We start from the raw sequence: 21601 nt of genomic DNA on the forward strand, positions 1-21601 counted from the left end.
TCCTTTACTCTTCCATTGAATCCTCTCTCAAAGCACTAGCATCTGAAGCTCTTCCTTGTGGTCTTCAGTGTGCTTAAAGGTAGATGGTTCAAACACTGGAGACAAAATATTTGTAATGGTATGGCAGAGCTATAGCTCTGAGGCATTCAGCCTTACCCAAAATGCCATGGAAAAGGCAAAGAGAAGCTCTGTGTGGCTGTCTGTGAATCTTATGTCCTACTGACATTAGCTGAGAGAAACTCTAATTAAATCAACTCAGTTCAGTAACACTCATGTAAGCCAAACAAAACTGAAGAGATGCGCTGAATTTTAGGCTACCGTACAGTGCTGTGACCTTTCTAAGCAACAGAAATAGCGACAAATTTTCACATTTATATAAGAAGGCGTATAGTAGTAGCAAGGTGTGAAAGGCAAAATCTCAATATATTGAGCAAGTTTATTACCTTTACATTTCTGAAACGCTTCACAGGATACAAGCGAAAAAAGCATCTGAGGAGCTTGGTCCAGTCTTAGTACAACGCACTTGTGTGCCTGAGACAGACTTTGGACAGACCAAACTATATCAGGTTGCAAAGGATGATGCTTTAGCACCTCCATGAGGTGATACTTTAGACCTAGTCTGAGCTGTAACCTTTAGAACAAGTCCTGCTTTACTCTCAAGTGCAGCCTTAACATATATATATATATGTACGTGTATATGTTTGGGCTTTTTAACAAGTGTGTTAGACAGCAAAGTTTTAATCATAAATGGTTATCCATACTCTATATCTACTTTCCATGTACTGCCTTGACCTTGGTGGTGCTCACATTCAGTATTGGAAAGACTTGGAATAAACACAAATAAACATTTGGAGAACTCGTTCATTTCACTACTATCTCTCTAATATGTTCAATGAGCGTACAGATTCTGAGATCCAAAATAAACCCATACAAATAGAAAACTCTCAAGTATTACAAAAAAATTACGTAATTCTGTATGTTAACGAAGCAATTTTCATACAAGTTGATCTCACGTCATTTAGAGGGATAGCTAAACAGAACATATGGTTAAGCACTAAGGCATTTATAGAACAGTCAAAATGCTTCTAAGAGCTCTGGATTGTCCTCACTTCCCTCAACAAACAATGTGCACTGAGCACACACACACACACAAAAAAGACAGGAACTTAATCCTGGGTAATGTGATGGAAAGCCTTCAGCTATATAAAACTCACTCCCAGAAAATAAATCCCTCCTCTTCCTCCCTCAGGCAAACAAGCACTACGGTTTCCCCAGGTTCAGTAAAATTTCTTCTTAATGTGCATTCTTTATTGATAGAGTCACAAAACATCACTTTTTGACACAAGACCTGCAGAATTCTTGGCTTCATAGCACTCTGCGGTGCCTTGGCAACATTTTGCTTGTCAGATGGTCTAGTCCTTAGCACAAAATGTAACCTTGTAATAGCTCTACATTAGGCATCCATTCACCCTACCTTTCCACCTCAATCATGAAGAAAATGGACCTCAAGTCACTGAAATTAGATTGAATTCAGTTTCTTCCCCTCTGCAGAGCCGCAACAGCGTTGATTTATTTTAAAAAATAACCCCCGTTGCTGGCTTTCATACTAAATCACAATGTGCACTAGTCATGTAACTGGATTACAGGAAGCATTAACACTAGCAATTGCCCTTTCAAGTTGAGCAACCAACAACGTTGCTAAAGGCTGGAACAAAAAGGGTCGGCCAGGGCAAAACAACAAATGTTGCCACTTGCCCTATACGATAAAAACCAAAACGCACCAACAAGCAGTAAGTGCTAGTTCGAAACAAAGAGGGAGCGATATACATGTATTCAAAACAAAACAGGCTCCCTTGGCAATGACATTAACATTACCATCTACTTAACATGAAATTCAAGAGGGAGAAATGAAACGTTGAAGTGCAGAGACCTGGCAGGAGCAGGGCTGTGCTTGGATTACGGCAACCACCCTGCTGTGGGACAGCTGCCCTTTGGAGGAAGACAGCTTCAAAATTTCTTATTGTGGGATTAGTCCAGCGAGATGTCTGACTCTCAGCACTTCAGCTTTAGAACATATGCTTCCCCAAAGGCTTTTTCTGAAAGGATGACATTAAAAACAAACCAAAAACACTGTCCTTCAACACATCCAGAGATAGCTGAAGATCCCAAGCAACAAACAGCTTTCATGTCATGATTAGCTCATGCTGTTATGCCCCCCCTTAAAGCACATATGGTTCTCAGCCAGAACAGAAGGCTTCAGAGCAGCAGTTCCATCCTAGAAATGCAGTAGCAAAGCTTCAGACCGAGGTCACTTAATGAGAACTTAATGTAGATTTAATAAATCTTTTTTTAATGTGACTGCCGATTGAAAATCTGCCTCATTTAGCTTTTAATGCAGGCACAGAGCCAGTCAGCTAAAATCAGGGTAGCCCCAGAATATTTTGCAGGATTCTTCCATTGCAAGTTGAGGACTGTGGGTTTCCAAAAGTGTGCAAAGCTCTACTAAAATAACAGGCCACAGTGTCATTTAATGAAAAAATGAGGGGTCATGCATATTCTGAGTTGCCTGCATTAACAGAAAGGTTTCACCTTCACAGGAGGTAAAGTAATGCTTGCTATGGAAAAAAGAGAGCAGGCACCTTTACTATGGAGTTGGCCCTCCTGGCTTAGGCTAGCTTGGGGCATAGATGCATCCAGTTTGCTTGGCATCTCCTCCTCCTGATCAGTACCATTCAGTATTGGGACTCTGTACAGTTGGCATGTCCCCAGTGAAGCAAGGCTGTCAGAACCTTATTTTGCTCTGATACGGACACTTACATACAACTGAATCTAGTCCACTGACTATGCTAGCCATCTAATCTCAAATTAGCAGGCCTTGTTCATGTGGGATGTGACAAGTCCAGAGCACAGCTTTTTGAGCTTACTTCTCTGATAGTATTTTTAATTGTTAAAACTTTAATGTTAGACTAATAAAATTACTACCCTTTTTTTTCCTGATTATTCTTTTCTGTGTCACTAGCCTCTATTGCATTTGGTGCATTCATGAGGGCAGATCTCTAGAGGTACCAACAGTACGAGGAACTCATACACGATGCTGAAACGCTTCGTGGGCTAACATGGCCTAGTGTTGTATGCTCTGTCTTCTTTCCTTGTTTGTAAAGGCCATTCTCTTTTAATCTAGCATCTTCTCTGCAGAGTAATTTACAGAATTAGGCAAATAGCTGCTGATTGTAATTAGTCACATTGTTTCAGGTTAATCTTTATTAGTTCACTCTAATGAGTGCATGAGCCATTATGAACGGTTGTTCTTCCCTCCAAGAAGGAGAAGGGTGAGCCCAATGCTCTTCTCCATAATCAAGCAGGGCTACCGATGCACCAGGGTGAGGCAGAGCAGAGTCTGTGCAGAGCACATACAGACTGTGCTGTGCATTCCGCGGAGGACAGCTCTACGGACAGCATGCTGCTTCCCTGGCATGAAGGGTGAGGATGCAGCAGGGTGGCATCAGTATACGATTCCACTGACATGCCCTCCGCTGCAGGAGGGAGCACTGCCACCACTTTTCTGAGAACGGGATAGATCACACACGTAGTTAACTGAAAGAGGAGGGTCCCAGATGATATCTTCCAGAAAGAGCACATAAGGCTTACACTAACAAAAACATAGTTCTTATTCTTTGCAAGAAACAGGCTTGTTTTCAAACAGCTACGTAAGCATCATGGCGGATTCACTGGAGAAACAGAAGTGAATGAATCCTTCGTGTCAGCCTTTTAAAATCTCCCTGCCTCTGTTGAATTGTTCCCTAAAGTACATGTTCTTGTGCCCTATCCAGAACAAGTTTAAAATCCATCCAGCAAAAGCAGTGCAAATACCAGTCAAGACAAGAGGATTAAAGGCATCTGAAGTAAAGGTAAGTTCTTTACCTACAGAGAGGCTATATTCTGCACTGGTTCATCAGATTGCTTGTTGATCATGGTGAGGCTACATGAATGTAAGTTCTACTAAAGTGAAGAGCTTCAAGATGCATGGTCATTACGTAGATTTAGATGATCAGCCAGGCAGTGGAATAGGAACTTTGGATACCCCACATTACAATCTATGTCTATATTTATCTACAGGCATATTTATTCACAAAACAATCCAGAACTCAGAAAAAAGGCACTTACCACAACAATCACATTTGTTGCAGGAATAGGAAGATTTTCCACTTCCAAATCTTGACCAGTCATAGCTAACAGATTGAGGGATGGGTCGTAGGCAGGTCTGGGGAAGGTCGATTTAACAATTATTGCAGGGTGCAGCTTGCTTATTTTGGTGTGGGAAGAAGAATGGAAATTTTGTTTGGAATTCTTATAACTGTCTGTATCCAGACTTTTCTCCACACTCTGCACATGGTGATAAATAAACACAGGTTTCCCACTCCTTCGCTGATGAATTGTCAAAAAGTGGTCATTGTCTCCAGAAAAGCAGCCTGCAGAAAGAGAAAAATAAGTTTAGAATGTCTCGAATATTCCATAGGCGGCGCTGGAAATCTGATGAGATCTTTGGATTCTGCAAGATTTGGAAAGAATAGTTGTGGAATACAACAATTCCCTTAAAATCCCACAATGCAATTTCTATAGCAATAGCTTAACAACACTAGAGAGAGTCTACTAAGTATGTGAAGTGTATCACATTCTTAAACTCATTTTTACAGGGTTTTTTTAAAATGTTATTTATACTTCCAGCCAGGGTTACATTTCAAAAATGACATGCAAGAGCAGAGCACATGCTGAGCCAAGTCCAACTTTTGTATCGGCATCAACTCCAATAGGAAAACATATGCAGTCTGCTTTCTGATTTATTTAATCAACTAGTAATACTAAAGATGAGAATTGCTGTGATCATCTTTTATATATGGGGACTTGAGGAGAAAAGGCCAAGAACCAGATCCAAAAATCAGACTTAAACATGTAAGAAAGAGAAGAAAGGCAAAGCTCAGGTGCCTTATTCCATAATCATAATTCTGCATTCCCTGTTCAGCTGCCATTAACTGCTTAGATCAGGAGGCCTTATAGTCCCTTGTGCCAACTCCTGTTATGACCCAGCCTATAGCCAAGCATTGCCTGGCCAGACAACAGAGCACCTGGCTCCCTGCCGAGGAGATATAGGTGTGTGGATTTAGCCATACCTTGTATACCTTGGTGTTGGTCACAAGAACTCTTTTAGATTACATGCTTTTAATAAACTGTGTACTAGTAAAAAATGAGTTTTCTTTTGATAGTCAAAATACTTCCTAAAGATGCCTTTATAAAAGGAACCAGAACTAAAGTTTTATTTGATTTTTTTTTAGGGATGAAACCTAGTGAATCTTCAGTTCTTTTGTGAAGAACAGAACAGCTGCAACAGCCCAGTTCAGCTCCCAGTCTGGAAGTCAGGCTGTCCCTCTGAGCAGAAAAATAGGCAAGGATCAGCTCCTTTATAGATAAAAAGTAACGAAAGCTGCATTAGTCACCTCCTGGGAGAGCACTCTAAGAAACCCACAGTGGTACAAAAGGGACTTTGTGTTCTAAGAGAAGCGAACCTCAAGAGCTCGCTCAGATCAGCCTCGAATTTCCTCTTCAGAAGCTGTTGGAGTTAATGGCAATGTTGCATTTGTGCACTGATTTTTAGTTAAAAAAAAAATAAATCAATGTTATTTTAATTCTCATAATGAGCTGTGAAGAACAGCTCAGAACCAACAACATGTTTCAATTCAGGCTGAACAAGAAATCATTTTGTTCTATTCAGACTGATTTTTGCCTCTGATTTTTGTGCTTCTGTAAGCAAATGAAAATAATCAGTCATTTGCACAGCTCTACCCAGTGCCCTTAGGAGATTTCAGTGTAGGTAATTACATTCTGTTGACCTAATTTCCTCATGAAATTTTGGTTAGGAAAATCAAGGACAATACTTTATCTGTGCTACAGTATTGCTATGCATCATTGGGAAATGCATTCTCTGCCAAAAGTGGGTTCATGTCAGTAGGCGGTGAAGCAATTCATAACATACATAAGCAGAAAATCAATAGGAAGAAGACATAACACAGAATCCTGCATTTTGCAGTACACTTAGAGATCCTCCTAGTATAAAGTATGATGCTAAACCTAAGGCTACTCTTTTAAATGGTAAAAACGAACACTGACAATTTCCTAGATGACCACTGAGGCCACATGTGTACAGCTGTTCTCAGGTTTTGATTGGGAAGATGACTGAGAGCAGGAGAAAAAAAAAAAAAAAAGAGAAACTGCAGAAAAACAGGCAAGTCTTAAAGACAGATGAATTTCAAAGCTTGTTAAGCTTGCTGGGATCTCATTAAGCTTTGTGGGGGTTGGCTTCATTGATAAAATCCTGAGGGCTGGCCTTACCTAGCAACTGAAAGAGTTGTGTGAAAGGCAAAATAAAAACAAGGAAACATCAGTACTTCTCATAGTCACCTACTTCTCATAGTCACCTCTTTGTTGGATTTATTTTCATGTCTCCTTCACAGACAACCGGTATTCTAAAACTGATCATAGGTAATATACAGGAATGTAACTACAGACACATTTGGTGTCTGTGGTTCCTCTTTGCTTCCTTCATTCCTACGCCTTTGTTTCTGAGGGAATCAAAACCACTGTTCTTCTCCTGGAATTCTTTATATTGCATTTCCTACCCACTTTAATATTCCAAATGACCCTTTTATTTCATTTATTTTTACCGAAAGAAGAAACAAAAATAATATCATTAAGTATTAGCCCAAATTGTTCACTGAATAACATAAGGTAAATCCCAAGTATGACTTCAGAGTGAATCCTGACTGAACCCAGAGTAACACAGAAAAACCTGAACAGTTGTCTTATTTTTGATAAAACAATAGTTAAAGGAACTCTCCAAAAAGCTTGCCTGCTCATGAATCTCAGTACTTTATAAGAGTAGAATCATCATTTCCCACTAAAACCCAGCAGGCTCGCTTCCATTAGAATGCCAAAAATCACATCAATAACACAGGTCCCTGCAGCAGATTCGATACAAGATCCATCGCAGCAGAATTTCAAGATGGACAACAAGATGATAACGGTAATGGTTTGGTAATGGCCCATCTTGTAGAAATGAGAAATTAACAACTGTAATTACACAACATACTCTTCGCACTCACACAAATCCATTTTTACCAGCTGATAGCGCCGAAGTTCAAATATGTTCCAAGAAAATTACTACGCTGAACTTGGTTTTCTGAGAAGTCCACACAGCCCCAGTATCTTAAGTAGGTTACATGCATTTACAGTGCCCACGTGAAAAACTTCATTGATCTTAGTAGACTCTGGATAAGGCCCCAACCAAGATCAGACTTTGACTCCCAGACTGTGATGGATGCCTCAGGTGACCCTAACAAGTGGGGCACCCTTGATACTACAGGGGAACCTAAAGCTTCCTCTTAATCTGATGAAAGGGGAAAATATTCCTTCTTCACCCCCCAAGCTTCAGCTCTGAACACAAGCAGTATGCACCAATGAGACACCCGGAGAAGTAAGTCATTAGAAACGCCAGCACTTCTGCTACACATCACCTTTAAATATTGTGAGTCTCTGACCCTTAAGAGAGAAGACTGGGATTCCCCTATGGAGTTCTGTACCTATACAGAAAAAGCAAATACTCCTTTGTGGCCCCCGGGGAAACCAGAAGCTATGAAGAACTGAAGTACCACAGTACAATAGCAAAAAAGTGATGTTGGTGTCTTTTAAGATTCAGATATCCCAACATACACGTAAATTCAGAAAATGGGGCTTAGGACAAGGCTCAAAAGATAGAATTCCTAGAGGTATCTCTTCCATAAGCTTAGCAAACTTGATCCTAAAGTGAATTTTGATATTCTGCTCACACTGTCCTGTTTGAACTCTACTTCAGAATGTAGAGTTATTCATGACTGACTTCTAATTTTCCCTCAGTGCTGATATCACCCTTTAACTAAAATAATTTTATTCCTTCTCCTAAAATTCCCTCCCCTCAAGTGTATTTACAAAGAATTATAGTTTATTCTGCCTTGGCACTGAGAAGAACAGACTAGATGTTCAGAATGTGATTCCATGCTATTTCTTCTAATCAAAAAGATCCTGAATCTTCACCTATTTCTCATCTAAGTATAGCTATTTTTATGTGAATGGAAAATTTTATTTTATTATTTGTTCCAAAATGAATAATAATCAGTGGTTACTTTCAAACTCATACCAAAACTTCTCAGCAGCAGGTTTGTATCTACCTTTGCCCCTGGAAGACAGCCTACCCTTCCTTCAGCTAGATCATCTCATGTAATAACCATTCCTATTCCCTTTAGTAACATATGCGGCACTGTGACTTGATACTGGTATCTCTTAATTCTTTTTTCCAGTTCTTCTGTCTTAACAACATCATGATTGGTCACCACTCTTTTTCTTAGGCTCTGGCTCCTGATGAATATTGCTACTTCTTCCTCTGTTCTTTCCTACTGATTGACATTTCCTTCTTCATTGCAGCTCCTCACATGCTGCTGCTGCTGTTCCTTAGATTTGTTTTTTAAAAAGAAAGTCTGTCATGATCTTGCTTCCATGTTCCTCCATTGTAAATCCCTTCTTTAATTTAGCTTCTCCTGTACCACAGTATTCTCCTTCCTCAAAATCACAGATTATCTTTAGTTGCATTTCCAATCCCTGGAGCTTTGCTTCTGGAAACTCTACCAACTGAAACACTTCATCTATTAACAAAGTGCAACAAGAAGCTCCAGAGTGACGTAGAATACACACTTTCTGCATCTTGAACATCTTCACTGCTTGTGCTAATTTCAGTATTTCCACCATTGCCTCCAGTTGCCATCTTTGTCTTCACCATCCTTCCTGGAAAGGAAAATTGGAAAAATCCCTACGAAACTCCCTGTTCTGCTGGCTCCAGCTGTTCTGCTTGCTGGTTCCAACTATGTGTTCACATTTTCTTAGTTGTCTGCAGAAACATAGAAGCTTCTGTCCTGAATTAAAAAGGAAAAAGTATCCAATCTACAGAAAAATTATGGATAATGGGTCAGTAGAAGTCCATGTGAAATACCCACATGGTCCCAGCATATGGGAAGCACAAAAGTTTCTTATGATAATAGAGAGGTAAATCACAAGAATGCTAGATAGCACATGCTGCTGAGCCTGTCTTACACTCCAAACGTGTATTACGTATGCAGAAATGAAAGCCTATAATAAATAGTAAATCTGATGTGAAAGATGTTGTGGGCACTTTTGACTGTCCCAGTTGGCCTCTGCTTAATAGAGAAAACCCAAGATTACTGTAGACTGTCTCGACTCCCTGAATAGTCTCAGACAGTTGACATTTTATTTTAAAGCAATGTGCCAGAAAATTGTTAGACTCCCAATTCCCAAATACCTTCACTTTCTCTAAAATAGACAGATAAAAAATTTCAAGATAGTCAAGATCCATTAATAAGCCAGTAACACTGTAGCACAGTTTTCTCTTTTTAAAACACAAAAATATCACAGCTTTACAGATTTTTTATCTCACAGCCTCTAGAGCCAGAAACCAGAACTTTATTTGACTGGAAAAGGAGAGTCCCAGTGGGACATAACATTCTTTTGTAAACCTGATAGGGCCAAGATAATGGTGTCTAAAGTCTGGAAAAACAATTTGAGGTCATTGTCTCAAGTCTTATTATTTGTTTTAATCTGAACAAATTAGATTCATAATAAGATATGTTCCTGAACATTCCCATTTTCTGTAATGAGAGGTATACTGTGTATTTACTACTTGTAAGTAGTACAGTCACCCCAAATCCATCAACAGAACTGCTGTGCTATACCTGATAAAGGTAAGTAAAACGCACAATTAAAGGTAAGTAAAACGCACAAGTGAATATAGACATATAGTACCTATGTTTTAAAACTCACACTAATACTATAACTAGCACTATAATAACACTGAAGTGTCTTTATAGTTACAGATATCTTGGTATATTACACAGCTTGAGATTTTCATGCTAACAAGCTGGAAACTGGAGGAAAAAAGGCAGAAAATGTAGAGTCATTTCATAAGGGAAAAACATGCTGAAACTTTACTGATTGGTTTCAAAGATAAATTTAACTCAAATGCAATTTGAATTAACGTATTTAATGCTGTTGCTAAATAATTTCTCATTTTCAGTAAAAAGACTTACTAAACTTTGGTAATTAAATTTTGTACCCTGAACTCCACATGCTTTTCTCTTTATGTTTAGCTCATTGTTCTGAAAGATGCTCTTAGGCCCATACAACCTTTCCTCTCACCCTATAAACCAGCCTCAGACTTTGGACAGGCTCAGTCTTTATCACCTCTTGCACAATGGTTCATCTCGAGCAGCCACCCAGAGTCACTGTGAGAGGCAGGTCAATGTACTTATGCAGAGCATTAATCAATCCTCTCCAATAATGCCAATGTTCCTACAGCTAGCAGATTCATTGCCTGCCTCTTTTTAGTCCATTGAGATGGATATGGTCTCATACCCTGCAGAGCAGAGTTTGCAGTCCTCTTTGGTCTACGTAAGGGCCAAGTAGATATTGGCCAAAAGGAAGGGAAAAAGAAATATCTCTCTTAGCATCTGTGCTAAAATGCTTAATATCATGCTAGCCAGTTATGATCACGGCTCTAACTCTCAGGAGTCCAGATGACAAAGATACTAAGGGAAATGCTAACTACTGGTAATTTCTAGACATAGGATAAACACTACTATAGGTTTAAAAGACTTGTGTCTTCTCTGAGCTGTGAAGGTTGTCCCTTCTGGTGCAGGCAATGGGACCATCCTTTGGCTGTGACTTTAAAAAATTTTTTTATAAAAGTCTACTGCTTTATCCCTGTTTCATCTATCTTACTGAAAAAAAACCCCAAAACATATCAAGAAGAGTCAATGTATCTGGTGGGAAATAAAAATGTTTTAAATAATGCTGAAAGCACAAATGAAAACAAAAGCTGTCTGGAGGCAATATGCCTTGCAACTGTACTGTCTAGTTAACAGTACGTCTTACTGTCAGCAAAGCAGTACATCAATCAAATCTAAATCTCATTAGGATAGGCTACACAGTTTTAGCCAAACACAAATTACTGTTCAACTTTAGCGAGGTGGATGAAGAATTATTAGCAATAAAATGCAGTTGAACAGTGGCAAAAATGTGACTTCACTATTAGCTGGACAACAGAACATACTTTTAAAAGGTGAGGCAAACCAGGCAAACCTGAAAAGGAAAAAATATGAATCCACTTGCTGGTTTGGTAGCACATGCATGAAGCAACACATTGGAAGTTTTGGAACTGACGAAAGAATTCACCTGGGAAAATACTTTCCCACCTATAACAGTCCTTGTAGCCGAGGGACTTGCAGGCTGTGACTGTTTCCATCGTTCAGAGAATAACACCAAAACACAAAGCCTGATCAGATCCTTCCTTCACACCACAGCTTCCTCTTAAGACAAAACTTGTTAGAGCAGTACAAATGAAGCTATTCCCTACCCAAAGTAGGCTGCTAGACCTAACGATCTTTTACTGGGCATGCTCCTGCATAGCTTCTCACGGCCTCCTTCAGCTAGAAGTTTTTCAGCCCTGTTACATTCAAAGTCTTGCTCATGAGCAAAGAAGAAGCACACCTTATACACGTAAGCAAAGCCAAGACTTTATTGTTAGCATAATGAAAATCTTAACAATCTAATTCAAGAAGCATTGTTAGTCTAGATCTAATTTTTATAGAAAAGCAAAGAATAATAATACAGAAAAAGTAACAATAATAGCAATAATACAATTAAAATTGTCAGTCCCTTTACCTGGTGTTCTCCAGGTCTGCATTTTACCTATTACTGAGCTGTTTATAGCATGGGGTCTTCAGTGCCAAGCCTGTACCCCAACTCTTATCATCCCAGACCTGCACTCCTCTATGCCACATAGAATCATAGAATCGTTAAGGTTGGAAAGGACCTCTGAGATCATCGAGTCCAACCTGTTAACCTAACTGCCTGGTCTACCTCTAAACCATGTCCCTAAGCACCACATCCACACGTTTTTTGAATACTTCTAGAGACTGTGATTGCACCACTTCCCTGGGCAGTCTGTTCCAATGCCTAACCACTCTCTCCGCGAAGAAATTTTTCCTAATATATGATCTAAATCTCCCCTGGCACAATTTGAGGCCTTTTCCTCTCATCCTATCACTTGTTACTTGGGAGAAGAGACCGACCCCCACCTCGCTACAACCTCCTTTCAGGTAGTTGTAGAAAGCGATAAGGTCCCCCCTCAGCCTCCTCTTCTCCAGGCTAAACAACCCCAGCTCCCTCAGCCGCTCCTCATAAGACTTGTGCTCCAGACCCTTCACCAGCTTCATTGCCCTTCTTTGGACACGCTCCAGCACTCTCAGTGCCTCTGCTGTTCTAGCAGGCCTGTGTTACTGCTATCTGTATAAAACTAGAGTTGCACCACACAAAGATAAACAAGAGTAAAACAGATATAGATGCTTGGTCAATTAGAGAAACTGCTCTTGACAAGCCCCAGTCATGAAGCCTTGCAAACTCAGTACAAAGCTTATGGCTTTGTTATTAGCAAAGGCAACACCACATTACAGGGCTACAAGGTCACAGTCCTTCATAGGAAGGGTTCTGCGCTTTCCTAGCTAGGTCTGGCAATCAAAAGGCCAGGCCTTTTGCAGCAGAGGAACAGTACCTACGACACGTCAAAATTCAGAGCAAGTAACCTACACCAGAGCTAAGCAAGCACAGAATAGGACAATTGTAAAAATCTGGGAAAATATTTTGATTTGCCCTTAAACGAAGTGTTCAGAACTTTTGACTAAAACAAAAAATTCAGACAAAATCCATTCATACAAAATGTATGTAGGTATGTCTGCAGATGTATATACAATTTGTTTTTCTGGGTGTTCGTGTGTGTGAAAGCGAGGGAGCGCGTGCATACGCATGTGAGAGTGCAAGAGCACCCCGAGAGAGGGAGGGAGTACGCACAAAAGAGGGAGGGGGAGACAGAGATGATTGCAAGGAATTTTCTTCCTTTTCTAATAAGCAATCTGCTGAAAATAGAAACAACTGCAAATTCATTTTTGCTGAATTTGTCCTTTTCAGTAGGGTGAAAAAAAAAAAGCTCTGGCCAAAAATATCCACAGCTACAGTGAATTTGAATTAAGCACAAGTGGTATCTTTTTCAAAACGACACTTTGCATCTCGTTTTATGGGCCTGTTGCCTGGCATGTCAATAATGAAACTGGATACCACAGACCACTGACTTCACTAGGTCTACTCATGTGAATTAAGAGATGAGCCATTGGTCCCAAAGGCACTTAAGTATTCCGCCATACTTATGCCCTGGCACTAATGTGCTGTATAGTCTCACATCAGACTTTTTTTTCCAGAAGGTGTGAGAAAGTGCTGCATCAATTTGCTAATTTTGTGATTACTGTCATTTTCCAAATGAAGGTTGTGGCTAAATTCTGCTCTGCATAACGTGGATGTAAATAAATAGTATCTCCGTGAAATATATAGTATCTCCACGGAAATCCGTAGCCAATATGAAGGGAAGTCCAGTTCAGTCTTAAAGTTTTGGCTGGTTTATTTTTTCATTAATACTGCTCTAGGAAATCACACCGAGGATTTCTGAGCAGATCTTATTAAGCTTCTCCAAGTACTTATTCCAAAGCCATGCTGCAAATCCTACAGGACAATGACTGTCCTTTACAGAGTAAGAGTCCTACCGCTCCTTCTAGTCCCCCACATCAAGCCTCATAACATCGCCGTGGAGGGGGACCTCCACCAAACATGGCCACCCACTGTTATCTCATTAGCCTCCTTCTAGAGAGACAGACTCCACCAAGAGCCCAATTCATGGTTTTTCAGCAAGTCTCCTGCTTCACTCTCCAGAAAAGCTGGAACCGGCCTTTGCTGTCTAACATGTTTTAGTCTTCTCATAATACAACAAATGTAATTAGGCAGGGATTCCAAGATCACAAACCTCAATTATTTCCTAATGGATGTACTGAACATAAAACTCTCATAGACGATGATGTCTTTCAAAATTATGAATAGCAAGAATTTCCACATGTAAAAACATGACGAGTCTCTTTTGCAACTAAATACTTTCTCAAAAATATGAAGTCAGATACTGAACTATAAAACTAATTCTCCCCAATGGAACCATTAAAGAGACAGATGACTACCCTCTGATTATCCATGAGTCTACTAATAAAAGGCACAAATGTCTATTCTAGTAAAAACACCCACTCACAGGCAGCAATATGTTTTCTAAAGAAGGCAATTATAAGTACCAGCTTCATTTAGATTATGTTAGTGTAATTAAGCAGAATTCCAATACATTTTTAAAATCAATAGCTCCTTCACATTCACTCTAAATGTATTTAGAAGCTAGAATTATTCACTGATTAGTATGAGGTTACTGAAATGGATCTGATTGCAAATGCATTTTGTGCAGATCTCACCTCAACCCTAGAAGGACAGTCCCCAGATTTTCTTATTTTTGTGACAGAGCTTGTGCATTTTTTAGAAAATAGGCCCCACAACACTTAAGCAGAAACCACAGTCCACTCAAGTAATTTCCAACCATCAGAATAATACACAGTGCATGTTTGACCAGGAAAGCTGAAGTACTAGTCTCTGCTCAGCAGAACTTAGTAAAATCACCCTGTGGACTTTGGTAACAATTAATTGAGAACTAGTCTCGCGTATTTATAATGTATGTTCCTACACCTAGTGAATTCCACCCAATGGAGTGTTAGTTTGTGGTCAAAGAAATTCCAGTTTTGATATAAGCAATCCTGATGTTATTACAGCATTACCCCAAGAAGATAAAATGCCACTATTTCCTACCTTGAATTTTACCTGATTCAGCTGACGGGCTTGGGGAATGGATCCATCAAGAGGTCGAGACAAGGATCTACATGCTTCCTCTCTGAAAAGGCTAGTAGGGAAGTATTGGTCCATACTGACTTAAGGTTGTCAATGCATCTCTTCACTGATGAAGAGAATAATAAAATGAGGTAATAGAAGCCCTTAGCAAGCTAGTGTAAGGCCTTTGTTCAGGAAACCATGACTTAGATGACTTGACCAAACCTTCACGTGTTAACTCTTTGCTTTTCCAGGACCAGGGTTTGTTCATCTTAAAAGCAAACTCTGCAAAAATGCTCTCTTAAAGAGAGATTTTTAATGTAAGGCAGGTGGTGGGTTGATATGGTGATTGTTAAGTAAGTTTTTTTCTAGTCTAGTTGATTTTCCTAGCCTATTTCCTGCAACTGGATATTTAATTCATCATATATTTTAATTCTGTTCATGAAATTTGTTAAAAAAAAAATAGGTGAAATAGTTAATTAGTTGAGTAATCTGGATGACGCAAATGGCTCTAATTACAAGTTAGTCTAATGCACCACTTTGTGTTTTTGCTACCACCTGCCATTCTTTTACAAGGAAACAATGCTTCCGAGTCATCTTGGGAGATATCAGTTTTTTATTGCAAGAACACGTATTAGATCATACCTACTAAAAAAGAGTATAACCTGCGCTGCCTTGCAGTCTCTCATGCAACACATAATGTAAGTTGAAGGTTCATGCTGACCTGTAATCAGTCGCTACAGATTTAGGTCTCCATCCAACAGCAGGCTCTATATAGGTTGATTACTTCACCTGCTGCACTCAGCAGAAGGGCCTAATTCTGTTTTCAGAGATGCACACACAAGTGTCTTTGATTTCAGCAAGCAATATGTGGGTATACCAACAGCACAATTGGATTTAATTTTCTGTTTACACAGCTGTCACGCTTTATTGGAATCGGTACCTAAATCAACTTAGTAAAATGGTACACGTTTAAGCACATGAAAATTCCCAATCACATTTTTGATAAGAATATTTTCCATTTTTTGTGTGAATACATACGTAAGCTACTGTGACACAACCATAGTAGAATTGTCTTTCCATAGCAAACCAGATTTGCAATACGACATGCATTACCTTTCCATTACAAAGCACTATTTAAACACATTACAGAATGAATTATTTTTGCTGTAGCATTAGCTCAAGTAAACGTAGACTTATGTTTTCTTTAAAATCTATTATCATCAACTGATACCAAGGGAGATTTTGTTAATGTCTCCTGACAGTTTCTTCAGCATTCCCTAGAAGCATGCCTCATGTATAGTCAGCCTTGGAACAAAAAAGCCAAGCAGTTTCCATCACATTACAAAAAAATTGACGTTTGGGATATAATTTGTGACCTAGCACTAGTGGCAAGTGGAATGCATTTTGTGATTCCACATGAACCAAAGCTGCAAAATCACCGTCAATAATTCATAAGTTTAGGCTATACATAAAACATGTCCATAGTGGTAGCCTGTGTAAGACCAAATTTTGTACTCGCATCAGATGAAACAGAGAAATCTCAGCAGTTTAAGCTTGCTATATTATTTCATTGTTGTGACATCTTCAATGACTTCCAACAAGAGCAAGTTGTATGCAAGCCCTGCCTGAGAGGAAGCACAGCTCTTGCGCTCAATGGGAGCCGTGCCCAATATGCAAAGGTTGAATTCGGCTCCTGTCGATCCTCTCTGTTGCCTTCTCTGAAACAATTATTTTCCAAGATTGCCCAGGGAACAAAGTAACACCATACAAACGTCTATTTTCCTCTCTTTTTCTCATGATTAGAGACATTTTAATAATAAAGGCCATGCTTTGTCTGCAATCATTCCCAGTAACTTAATGAAACAAGTAAAACTTAGTAAGGGAAGTAAATGGCTTAATGGCAGGATATAAACCCAGTTTCCATTAGTAGGATAGAAAAATGAAGCACATCAAAACTAATGAGAAGTCCACTATTAATAGAGGATACATTGAGATTAGAAGGCACGTTATGTCAAATAGAGGCTGTACGCTAATTTTGTACAGATGATCATTGTAACACATGTTGTAAAAGAACAATCTAAAAGCAGCTTAAGGCTTTTATTAAAATGGATCACAAAATGCTCCCTATCTTTCAGTCAATAATCTCTTGCACATATAAGGCATAACAGCATGAGCTTCCTAACTATAGATATACAGGAAAGAGGCTCCTGAGATTTTATGAAGTGTAGCCTAATAGTCCAGGGCAATAAAATACCAATAACCGAGGCAAGCCACTTCTCCTGACAACAGCAAACAAAAGAACGCAGTGCCCACTTCTTGATGTATCCATACAAACAACTGTTTTCACAACACGGCTAATTGGGGGGGTGGAAGGCATACATGTTCATGCACTGCTTCCAGATTAATAGAGGCATGAAGTTCAGTTGTTACTTTTAATGATTCTACCGTAAGACAATGCAAATTAGGTGCATCTTAAAAACCTCTCCTAAAAACAACATTCCCGGGAGCAAAAGAATTGGTACCTGGGCATATAATTGTTGTTGTTAATTAAACTTCAGTGAAGTTAAAAGCGGGGTGCAACAGCCGTTTACTACTTCAGAAGTAACTATGCTTGCCATAAATGATAAAACGAAGAAACTCTTCAACTTTACTAATTGAGAACTTAATTCAATTATACAGTTGCCTCAGATTTTACTTCCTTCCTAAGAATATATATGCTTAAGTCTGCACAGGAGAGAGACTCTGGAAAATAAGCAGTTTTTCATGACTTAAAAGAAGCCCGAGATTTATGCCAGAAATATGAGCTGCGACTATCAGAACGAAACCGGCAGTGGAACTTCGTGTACGTACTCGGGCGCTCATCACTCGCCACATTTCTGAATGAGGCACACGTTTTGCTAGCAAAGCAGAGAGAGGATTTATTACCGCCGCTGCAGCCGAAACGCCTGCTGTCGCAGCTGAAATTTCCCTTTCTAAAAACCCTGCTGCCACGAGCAGACACAAGTGGCAACGCCTCCCCCCCCAGTGATTTAAAAGCAACCGAACAACCAGGAAGAAAAAGGGATAAAGAGGCAGGGTTTTCTTTCGCTGCCCCAAGCCCCGGCCAGGTCGGCGCGATGCGGGGCCAGCGGGCGGCCGCTGCGCGGGGCGCGGGGCGCCTCAGCGCGGTCTCGCCCGCCGCCCGCCCCGCCGCCGGCGCCCGGGGCCGCCCGCTGTCCGCGGTGCTGGACGGCGCTCGCACCGCCCGCCGCCGCCCGCGGGGCCCCCCCCCCCCCCCCCCAAAAAAAAAAACCCGCCGCCACAACAGGTGAGCCGCCGGGCGCAAGCGGGTGCCCGCCGCCTTCCCCGCCCCACCGTCCGGCCCCGGCCGCGCCCGCTCACCTGCGGCGCGGAGGTGGAGCAGGAGGCAGAGCGCCCGCAGGCACACGGCCGCCCGCCGCATGGTGCGAGCCGCGCTGAGGCGAGGCGAGGCGAGGCGAGGGGAGCCGGGCAGCGCCGCGCCGCCGCGTCCCGCTCCCCCCCCCGCCCCCGTCAATGAGCATGCCTGGGAGCCGGCTGCGCATGCGCAGCGCCGCGCGGGCGGGAGGGCGGTTGTTGGGCGGGCGGCTGCCCTCAGCTGCCTCCTCGGCGCGGGGTGAGGCGAGGGCCGAGGCCGGGCGGCGGGGAGCGGCGGCGGCGGCTGGGGCTGAGGTCGCCCCCCCCCCCCCACACACACACACCGGGAGCGGGGGGTTGTGGAAGAGCCGAAGTGTCCGGGGACGAGAGGCGAAGGGAGAGATCTCTGGTTCCAGCCGCATGCATGGGCAGGAGGCGATGGCGAGGGGGCTGGTGTCTCCCTCAGCTCCCAGCTGAAGCAGCAGTCGGGGCTCGCTGCTGCAGCGAAGCGGTGGGGTTTGCATCTCCCCAATACTGCGGCGCTGATGAGGCTCGTCTCGGAAGATTTGGCATGTCTGGGAGGACTTTGACGATGCGTGGTTTTGTGCTTGCGGCAGAGGCAATCCCCCCCTTCAATATGTTGTGCAACACGTGTGGTAAAATAAGCAGTTAGCAAAAACTGCATGATGGAAATCACGGCTGATACAGAAATTAAGTAATGTTTGCTTGGGATCTGCTGAACTCCAGGCAGTGGTTCAGACCAGACTGATGCAACCCCTACTCAGGAGACACTTAGGAAATCTGATTACATGGCTATCAGAGACCCATATAAAGAGGCCAAACGTGAAACAGCCCTGTAACAAGATCATTTTCTAAAGTTGAGTTTAATTGATCAAAAGAGGCACTGGAGGCTAACCTTGAGAGGAAGCGGCAGATGTGTCAGCCGGCAAGTGATCTGTCTGCAGCCTACTGCTGGATGTGGCAAGCAGTGTACACGCACGGTCAGGTCTGCGGCTGAAATGATGCGTCCTAAGTAGAAAATAACAAAGGAGATTAACCGAGCTTGCTTGCTTCTAACAGGCTTTAAATGAACCTTTGCGTAGAAATTGTCTTCATATAAAGATGGGAAGGGCTGCGCAGGGCCTGATATCTAGATGCGATTGCATGTGTGACTGTACAGATGCAAATGAGCTTCCTTTGCCAGCCCCCACACGGCTGTTCACATACGTATAGACGGTTAGGTCGTTCGTTTGACAGCAACGTAAGTGAAAAAAGGCTTGTGTTGGAAGACAGCCCTCAATCTTGAGCTCTGCCCGAAACGGGGAATTAAAATGAACGAGGGGATTTTTGAACAAGGAGTGGTATTTGAGCCTTGTCATCTCAGTGATATCTTTTGTAGGTATTGTGCCTCAGATGCCCTGCTAAGTCGTGAGATTTCTGCTGCTTCCTCTACTGAGATGATAATTTGCTGTGGGTATATACAAATTGCAGCACATCCTGTTCCAGTTTAATCCTACTAGTTCTGACTAGAAAAAATGAAAGCAAAAAGAAGTGAAAGAAAGAAGTCTGTCTGTGCAGTGCACCCTACTTGTGCGCCTACAACTGCAGTTCCTGGGTGCCCAGGCCTCAGAGGTATACATATGGGAAGAACAAGCAGGAGGCTATACTTCCCTCGGTAAGTTGCGCAGTGCAAATTAAAATTTAGCCAACTCCTAGGGAAAGACACAAGAAAAATTTACTTGCAGTCCTCTGATGTTTTGTTATTGTCCACAAGTCGTCACCCTTGTGTGTTCTAGGTAAGGATTTAGGGTCAAATATGTCAACAGGATAACTCCACTGAAGCTAATGGTATTGATTTGTCCCCATGTGGTTACAGATGAGGCGGCTGTGGTTTCATATGATTGAGTGCTGTAGCAATATCTACTCACCTCACTTGTAGAGCCCTAAGGCACAAAGACCAGATGACTCACCACTACTCTGTTAAGAAAACTGTTTTCCACTGGGGAAATGTCTTGAGATATGGTTTTGAGCCCATAGCCAAGAAAACATTTAGGCTTCCAACTCATAGTTAAGCTGGATTCAATGGGAAGCTAAGACTAAATAATTTGCTGAATTTTATATCGATGCATCCTTTTTAAAAGGCAGTCTCCTCAATGCAAAATGGAAGCATTACTGTGGAGTGGGAAGCTGTTACACAGAAAATGAACTAATACATGTTGCATCAGCTTGAATTCTCTAGCTTCACTGAATTTTTTTATTTATTTTTGATTTCCAAATGCAGAACATGATATTAACAGAGTGGAGATCACTAGTGTGTGGCTTACTCTGAGAAAGTGTATTAAGTCTAGAGCTGAATTAAGTGTTCAGCTGAATGCTGAATATTACCAATATTTATAAGTGAGGTAAGTGGTACGGGATACTGCTAATTCTTTTCAATGTTTTTTCCGTGGTACCTTCTTCTGATGTGACAGATTGAGTATGCTGCTGAGAAGTCACACTCGATATTGGTTACAATTAAGAGAGACTGTTCCAAGTGTTAGAGGTCTTACTGTTTTCCTCCCCTGTCACACTGGGTAGACCGTCTTCCTTGTCTGGGAATCATTTTGCACTAGATTTCCATTGACAAATTGCTTTAAGAGGAAGCTAAAACAATGAAAGCCAAATTCAAAGCCAATCTTCAGTTTAAGAGGGCAGCAATACATAGATTAGCAAGCAGAGAATATATCTGAAGAAGAGAGAATCACACTTTTGTATAAGGTGAATAATATAGATCCTCATATCTGTTGTCCCGTGACTAGCTTCAGCAGAAAAATGAAGCACTGTGTAGTAATAAATGAAAGCAGGTTGGATGAGGAGGAGGGGTAAAGAGCAGGTTATATGCATAGATCAAAGGATTCTTTGGAGAGATGAATGCAAATCAGAAAAATAACTGCTTTTTGGTGTGTGCATGTGTGTGCATACAGTGATCTCAGCAGAGGAGAGCTCATGACATGTACGATTAGGTCTCACATTAAATAATATTGCTAGGATGGGAAGAGGGGTTCTTTTAACACAGTGCAGAAAGGTAACTGCTACAGGAAAAACTGTCAGGGAGTAGCTTATGTCCTGAGAGATTGCCTGTGGGCAAAATCGTTATTGTGCCAATGCAAACGCATTATATTCCTTAATGAGTATTGTCATTATAGGATTACAACCTTCTAAAGTGGTCTGGGACTCTCCGGTCTTTTTTTGGCAGAATCTCTAATATAGACCTGAAAAACTGACACTGGCTCAGCTGAGAGACAACAAAAACTTTGACAGCACAAGAGAGAGAGCGAGAGGATGCAAGGATATT

The 21601-nt window shown here is 41.3% G+C and overlaps 1 protein-coding gene across 1 annotated transcript in view; it reads right to left on the reverse strand.

Annotated features, from left to right (window-relative positions):
• Window positions 1-18429, reverse strand: part of PTPRR (protein tyrosine phosphatase receptor type R) — a 153491-nt gene extending 135062 nt beyond the window's left edge. Inside the window, exons 1-2 of the mRNA XM_087765121.1 lie at window positions 18274-18429; window positions 4165-4469 (exon numbers count right to left, since the gene is read on the reverse strand). Of these exons, the coding sequence (XP_087621247.1) occupies window positions 4165-4469; window positions 18274-18334 (366 nt within the window). The 5' untranslated portion in view covers window positions 18335-18429. The remainder of the gene's footprint in view (window positions 1-4164; window positions 4470-18273) is intronic.
• Between the last annotated feature and the right edge of the window lie 3172 nt (window positions 18430-21601).

The sequence above is a fragment of the Nipponia nippon genome, unplaced genomic scaffold (assembly GCF_047370975.1).
Source record: "Nipponia nippon isolate SJK-2023a ecotype South Korea unplaced genomic scaffold, ASM4737097v1 scaffold_3, whole genome shotgun sequence".
In the NCBI taxonomy this organism is placed as follows: domain Eukaryota; kingdom Metazoa; phylum Chordata; class Aves; order Pelecaniformes; family Threskiornithidae; genus Nipponia; species Nipponia nippon.